General features: G+C 50.2%; 1 protein-coding gene across 1 annotated transcript in view; it reads right to left on the bottom strand.

The window, feature by feature from the left end:
• The window catches only part of Cux2 (cut like homeobox 2), a 237896-nt gene that overhangs the window by 41453 nt on the left and 188341 nt on the right, over positions 1-8102 (bottom strand). Inside the window, exon 4 of the mRNA XM_023720433.1 lies at positions 7696-7774. Coding sequence (XP_023576201.1) covers positions 7696-7774 — 79 coding nt within the window. The remainder of the gene's footprint in view (positions 1-7695; positions 7775-8102) is intronic.

Raw genomic sequence — 8102 nt, 5'->3', positions numbered from 1 at the left:
TTTAGACTTGGATTTTATGCCTAAAATAGCTCTTTACATACGTGCATTCATAGCTCATTAAATTTATTTTTCAAGCTTAAAAAAAATCCTGAAATCTGAAGCATTTCTAGACCCAAACATTTCAGATAAGGAATACACAATGCATATTTTTTGTTTCCCTGTTATAAATAGAAAACTGGGATCTTGTTTCACAAACTGAAGTGTTTCAACCCTAAAAATAAACCCCAAGCTGGGTGTGGTGGCTCATGCCTGTCACCTAGCCTTGAGAGGCTAAGGTGTGACAGTCACTTGAGACCAGGGGTTCCAGGCCAGGTTGGACGAAACAGTGAGATCCCGTCTCAAAACAAACAGAAACAGAACAACAGAAAGCCACAAAGAATGAACAACTCAAGAAACTTGCTGCTATTAAATTCTAGTTAGACCTGATGGCTGCCCAGGCTGTGAGCCCTGTAGACCTGTTCTCCCTGGGCAAAAGGGGAGGCCTGCAGGGTACTGAAGCTGCTCTCGGCTCTGACCAAAGCAGTGTTACCTGCAAGGAGCAGAGCGGGGACACCGTCATGGTCCCACACAAGGTGTTCGTAGTTGAAGCCTTGGGCCTGGTCCACATAGGCTATTCCTGATATTAGGGGACCCCTAATGGAGAAAGTCTGGGTGCCGCCCACCTTCTGACCTCGGAGCAGGCTGTGCCTCCTCCAGAGTGGATCCTGGGATCAGGACAACTGACAGTATTCACAACTCCTCGCCTGGAGCCACAGTCCAGGTATCTACTGGGCGCAGCACATGCAGGAAAACTTCCAGCCAGCGCATGAGACGTCCAGAGCTGCTACCCAGAGGCATGGGTCAGCGGGTGCCATTTCCCCAGATCCTCCTAGGCGGGCTGGTCTGCGCACAGACAAGGGCATCAGGGGCCCAGTGGCCTTAAAATCCACTCTGGATTTATAAAAACTGCAGGTAGGGAACCCCAAACCTGAAATGTTTGAATATTTGAACACAACCCACCTTTGATGAGTTGAAAACCATGCCAGATGGGAAGATCAAATCCGAAGGATGAGAAGCGGCAGGTCCTGAGGAGCAGGGAAGGGGATGGAGGAGGGGAGGGGCCTCGGCTTGCAGCCAGCTGCCTGCTCTTTATGCACACGCTGCTTAACAGAATGACTAATCCATCTTGGTTACTCGGGATCAGATCCCTGGAGAACACGGACGGAGGATTTCTACCATGTTAGCACCATGCTGGGCTTTCCAAAGTCACTGTCTATTCCACCTGACACCGCTAGCTGCTCCTGGTGGTGTTGTTCAAAAACATCGGGTGGAAGGGGGAGGGAGACTGAGGATGGAGGAAAAGCAGTTCAATCCTCCCACTCTGTCCATCTGAGGGAAAGTGCCATTCGGAGCTTTTTAAGGAAAGCTGGAGCCGGAAGGCTGTCCGAGAAGCTGTTTAGAAACACATATATGCAGAAGTATGCGTGCGCCCCTCCAAAATATCTCTGAGACAGAAGTCTGTTCCCATCTGGGCCTGAGCTCCGCGCCCGCGTGGGTGGGAGGCTCAAGCTATTGATGGTGGCAGCAAGACTAAGTTTGATCCTTTAGTCTTAACTTTCAGATAGCAGATGGGGTGCGGAGCCCTTACACGCAGCAGGGAGACACGTGCCTACTCACGCCTTTCCTCCTGCTGGGGCTGGAGCTGGCTGGCCAGAGGGTGCTGCGGGTTGAACCAGGGCAGAGGGGCCAAAAATAAGGTACTTCCTTCCTGGGACTGGGTACTGAAGGCAACAACAACCACAACAACAATAATAGCAGTGGCAGCTGCCGTTTACCGTCACGGTGTGCCAGATGCCCGGTTAAAGGCTGTGTATTTTCTACTGCACTGACACTGCCAGAGGTCCCAGGAGTAGTTTGCTTTTCCAGAGAAGTAGAGGCTCAGAGAGACACAGCCAGTTAGTCAAGTTATCCACTGAGCCACTGACTAGCAGAGACAGGACTCAAACCCACGAGCATTATAATCAGAGAAGGTGCCCACATCCTGAGCCGCCCAGGAAGTCCCGAGGGGGGCAGGGACGATGCCTGTTAGGTTCAACATTGTGTTTGTTGTTGGCCATGGTGCCTGATAAGCAGTGGGTGCCCACACTTTGTTGCATGATGTGTCTTGAGGCAACAGCAGTGCCAGGCACCTGCTCGTTGTACCTAGTCAATGTCCATATATGTAATTAGGGAAGGTCACTATGAGCATGGTACATGGGGGAAACTGAGGCCTGGAAAAGCCAATGAGTGGGAAGCAAAATGTCTGGCTGGGGACTGGTCCAGTATTGGAGGGGATCTCAGCCTAGAGCCCTGTCCCCCTGCTTCTGTTCCCTAAGTTTGGAGTCCCTTGTTCCCCTTCTGCCAAGGCAGCAAGGCCGGGCTTTGGGCCCACAGCCAGAGGGCACATGACAATGGAGACTGCTATTCCTGCATCTTGGCACGAGCCCCACCTCCAGCCTGGTCCTTCTCATCTGGTGGCAGCAGAGACCCCATCCCTGTGGCTACGGTCTGCGGAGTTGAGTCCGCAGTGGCTTTGTTGTTCAAACTCTTTGGATTTTAGAAATTCTGCAACTGGGGTATGGTCAGAAGTGACTGTCACTTCCCTGCTGTGTGACCCAGGGTAGGGGGCTTGACTTGAGCCAGCCCTTCCTCAGCAGCACAGTGCAGGAGATGGGACTGCATCAAAGCATGTGTGGAAACATGACACCAAACACTGAAAGCACCAAGAGAGGCACTGCAGGATGGGACCCCGGCCCTCCAGACCACATTCCCGGGCACCCTCCCTGAGGCCCTGCCCTGGGCCACGGTCCTGGCAGCCTGTTCTCTGTGTGTTCCACTTGTCTGCCTTCGGGCCAGTGTCCCTGTGGACCCCCAATCTGAGTTCCCACAGTGACTGGCACTCAGTAGGTGTCAGAGCGGATGCAAGGCCACAGCAGCAGTGATGCCTGTTGCCTGTTTGCTTGAGAACAGTCCTGTCCTGCAGGCCTGCACATGTGGGCTGCTTTCCTTAACCCACTTGCACCCAAGCTCCATGCGGCCGTCAGGCTCAGACAGGTGGCCTGCAGAGGAGGGGTCCCAGCAGAAGGAACAGCATGGGAAGGCTGCCTTCTGCGGTCACCACCGTCTCTAGGAAAATCTGACATTAAGCTTTTCTTTTTCTATGCATTAAAACAAAACCCCAAACCTCACGCTAGGTGTTGCGTACATGCCTGTAATCCCAGCACTCTGGGATACCAAGGCAGGAGGATTTCACATTTGAGGCCAGCCTGGGCAATTTAGTGAGACCCTGTCTCAAAATCAGGATAAAAACAAAACAAAACACACGGCTGATGGTGCAGCTCCCTGGAAAGGTTCAGCAAAAACCCAATGCCAACTAAAACAAAAACGCTTTTATGTTACTCTTCAGTGTCCCATAACTGTCAGGACCACCCAAGCAGGGGCATAAACAGTGGGAGGAGAAGGAAAAGGCAGAGGCAGCAAACAAGTTTCTAATTATACTAAAATCTAAATACCTGTACGCTAAAGTGCTCATCCACTAGATGGCGCCAGAATTAGTCATTTGGGACAAGAAGCTAGATTCAGTACTTCCCTCACTCGGTCACAATCTATCTCAGACGGTTTGGATTTAAATTTTTTAAAACTAGATGAGAAAAGTACCCAGAAAATCCCTCGAGGTGAAAAAGCTTTTAAAAAGACAGAAGCCATACAGCAAAGGTTTGGTAAGATTTCCTATTGTCTTCAAATGCTTCTTAAATACACACTATTGTACTACATACAACAGACATTAATGAAAATAAAAAACAAAGGAAACCTAAGAGAGAACACTTAAGTCACATACACCACCACAAAGGTAAATATTCCCAATATACGAAGAGCATCTACAAATCAATAAGAGAATGATCTACCCTCTGACAGAGAAGGGACTAAGGACTTAGCCAACCAGTGATTTTTTTTTTTTTTTTCAGAACTGGGGATTGAACTCAGGCCCTTCTGCTTGCCAGGGAAGAGCTTATTCCACTGGGCCATCTCCCTGGTCCCCAACCAGTAATTTACAACAGAAGAAATGGGCATGGCTCATAACATAGGAGAAGATATTAAGGGCTGAGTAATAGCAAGGAGCAATACGAAGGAGAAAAATATTCCAATTCTTTCCGACCACTGATCATGCGTTGGTGGCCAGTGCACCAGTACAGCACAGTGGCTTCCTAGGTTTTCCTCCTTGTCCTCAGATCTCAAGAGCAGGGCCCATAACCATACCCCCTTAGCCCCTGGAAGCCCATCGTGGGGCAGGGCTCTGTAAGTTTGCACACAGCTCCACAAGAGACTGTTGGCCACCACACACCAGAGTCACTAGGACCTGTGACCTCCCAGGAAGCGAGGATGCTCATGTGGGGTGAGGTGTCAGGACTCAAAGTGTTCTGTGCAGCGTATGCAGCTCTCTGGGACAAGGACACAGAGAAAAGGCCAGAGGCAGAGGGAAGCCCCAGCAAACTGCCTTTCTAGTGGATTACCTTCTTTCCTCTAATACTTCTGTATATTCTGAGGTTCACAGTATATATATGCTACTTTTATAACCGGGGAGCCACATGTGAAAACCCGGAACGTGGTGAGGCATTTTGCTACTCCACAGTCTGGGTAAACCTCCTGCCGGCACTGCCCACCCGGCACTCCTGGTAGTTGAGAGATCCTTGTGTAGTGAACAGCAGATGCCTGTGCCTCGTTGACTCCCCTGTCTGTGGGCTGCGGCTTCTGCAGCCCTGCTGAAGGTGAGTGGGTGTGGGGATCGAATCCTTGTGTGGAGTGACAAACAAGCAGGTCCTATTATTACCCCTCTTCTAAGGCCCAGAGCTCAGAGAAGTTAAGATCCCCAGCCCAGGTCACACAGCTCAGGTCAGAATGCCGAGTGTCCCACCTGGAAGGGTCCCATGCTGCGGCACACCCACACCCACACAACCACCCTGCTGGCTGCCTTGCCTCCTGCCCCCCCAGGAAAGAGCAGGCTAGGAATACCTGCCAGGAATCGTACAATCCTGCATCAGATCTTAAACCAAAGAAAAGCAGAAAAACCCACTTGGGGCACTCACCTCTCTCTTCTCATCTCGGCAGCGCTCCTCTGCCTGCCCTCCCACTTGCTCTTTCTTTGTTTTTTCCTTTATTCTCCCCGTCTTTTAGCTAATCACTCAGTTAACAAGTTAGCTTTCTGAAGCTGGGTTGGTACCTAGTGACTCTTATGTGCAGGATAAAGAAATCAGCCGTCACCGATACAGAAGTCAGAGGGGTTTAAATCAAATCTTCCTCCACAACAATGACATTAATTATGCTTTTAACACGTTTTACTGCTTTTTTTCTCACTTCACGCCACATCTGTGTGAACAATATCCAAAAGATTTACGGTTTTCTTTCGTAATTACAGACATACAGGCTGCACACTTATCAAAATACTTGCTGAGCAATCAGGCTATATCGCATTCTCTGCCAAAGATTTGTGTTGGCAGCAGTCATTCAAAACAAAAATGTTGAATCAGGACTTGTGTGTGGCTTCGGGGGTGTGTGTGTGGGGGGAAGAATTTCAACAAATAATTTTCCTGTCAAGAAATACACTAACAGGAGTGCAAGCGCATCCCATCCTGGCTTGTTTTTTAGAGGTGGGATTTTTTTATGGTGGGGGTCGGGCGGTGGAGGGGCGAGGGGCCGCGAGTAGGGATGCTCAGAGCACCAAAAAACCCATCTGACATTTGGTTCTTGTGTCTGAGGATAAAATTTAATGAGAACAAAAATATGTCTTCCTAATTCCCCTAAGAAATCATTAAAACATTTTGTTATTCTTAAATGTCTCGAAAATGAATTAGCGCCCCTGAAGGGGCTGTTTGTATGGTACGTCTCCATCAGTTAAGGCTCCTCATTCTCCAACTCAGTGACAGCTGGGGACGTCCCCCGCCCCTCCATTTCTGGGAAGGAGAGCTGGGAAATCAGACACAGGAGTCAGCACCAGCTTGGAATGACCTCTGCACTCCCAGGCTTTCGGAAGTGGGCATAAGGGGCTTCTGGAAAGCGCCGCGTCTGTTCTGGGGCTCTCAGGACCTTGGCTGGCCCTGCACTTCTGTTTCTGGTCTGATATCCAGGAGGATGAAGGTCCTTGGGGACCCTGGCAATGAAGCCTCACATTGCGTGAGGGCTGTAGCCCTTCTCACCGTTTCTTGTGTCTGTCGGCCTCTGCACCCCAGGACACTGGCATGCCCCTGGGCTGGTAACGGCGGCTTAGGTTAGCTATGGTCTGGTCCCCTGTGTCCTGGATCACCAGAATATGAACTTCTGAAGGCTAGCCTCCTGTTTCTGGGTCGGAAGATGGGAATGTAACAAGGGATGGGCTGTGTGAGAAAGGGGGAACTTCATAGGTGTACAGTGGCCCCACGTGGCCACCAAAGTAACCATGCTTCTGTGAGACATACCCAGACTGAACAACACTACTTCCGACAGCACCAGGTAACTTTTTTTCAATTCAGATAAAATTCACATTGCATAGAATTTATCATTTTAAAGCAAACAATTCAGTGACATTTAGTAACTCACGATGTTCTGCCCCTTCTATCTAGCTCCAGAACTTTTTTTTTTTTTTTAAGGTACTGGGAATTGAACCCAGAGTCTTTGCACTGAACTCTATCCCCAGCTCTTTTGCTATTTTTAAATTTTGAGACAGGGTTTTGCTGAGTTGCCAACTGGCCCAAGCTGGGCTTGAATCTGTAATCTTCCTGCCTCGCCCCAGCAGAATTGGGGTTATAGGCATGTGTCACCAGGCCCAGCTCTAGCTCCAGAACATTTTTATCTCTCCCAAAGGAAGGGGGGCCTGGCTCTAGCTCAGTCCTTTAGGGGGCCTGGCCCTAGCTCAGGCCTTTAAGTGGCTGCTTCCACAAAGCTGTCAGCCTCAGGTTGCTGGAGTTCGAACCTCACACCTCTCCCAAAGGAAACGCATTTGCTCCCCAATCACCCCCCCCCCCCCGTTCCCTGAAGTGGCCAATCACTTTGCGTCCCTACAGATTTGCCTTTTTGGGATGTTCCCACAAATGGAATCACGGACCATGTGACCCTCTGTATCTGACTTCTTTTACTTGGCACCATGTTTTGTGAGGTTCAGCCCACTGCGGTATGGGTCAGCACCTCATTCTCTGTCATGGCAGCATAAAGTTCCACAGCACGGAGACCACCTTTAAGAGCTCCCTTCATCCCTTGCTGAATGTGGGGCTGTTTCTCTTTGGGTCCTGTGAGCAGTGCCAACCGACTATGGCTGGCCTGCCTGTGTGTACTCTATAAATGCAGCCATGCAGTAAGTACTCTTCTGGGCCTGGCTTTCTTTTAACATCAAAGTTGAGGTGGACCGAGTCACTCTGGCGGGGACTTGGTTGTCCCTCTATGTCTCCCAGCTGTCCGAGAGCCAAGACACTTTCTGTCACCTGGAGCCAGGGTCTGGGCTTCTGTTGGCTGATGCTGGAAGGTGGTGGGGGACAATCGGGGAGCTGGGGGGTGTCACATCAGATGGGCCTGGCCCCAGCCCCAGAGGGCCTGGCCTTACTGAGGAGCCCAGGTCTGCCCCAGATCCCACCACCAGGAAGCACCTGTGAGGCCCACTCAGGGCAGGTTCTTGTCAGTAATTATTCACTTACGGAGCCAAGTGTTTCTTACCTGGTGCTTCAATTAATTGCTTGTAAACACTCAGAAAAGCCGCCTCCGCCTCCTGACTTCGCTTACTAAGGGCCACCACCTTTGGAAACAAGAGAAAGTGTCACGTGTAGCTGCGGCACCCGGGGCTGCAAGCAAATCATTTTCTACCTATACAAATGTGGGATGGAGAAGGGGGAAATGAAGGTTATGAGTCTGAGCTCTAAAGTTAGGAACTGAATTCAAAACCCAGCTGCACTGTGTCCAGGCTGTGTGACCCTGGACAAATCACTGTCCCTCTCTGATCCTCAATGTTCTCTGTAAAATGAGGAGCATATAACAAGACCTACTTCTTAGGCCTGTTTTGGGGAGGAAACAAAGCTGCCTGTAAGTACAAAGCACAGCAACAGGTACACAGTGGGTTATTTTTT

The sequence above is a fragment of the Octodon degus genome, unplaced genomic scaffold (assembly GCF_000260255.1).
Source record: "Octodon degus isolate 3935 unplaced genomic scaffold, OctDeg1.0 scaffold00076, whole genome shotgun sequence".
Taxonomy (NCBI): Eukaryota; Metazoa; Chordata; class Mammalia; order Rodentia; family Octodontidae; genus Octodon; species Octodon degus.
The sequence above is the reverse complement of the archived record's forward strand: the minus strand, read 5'-3'. Positions and strand labels throughout refer to the sequence as shown.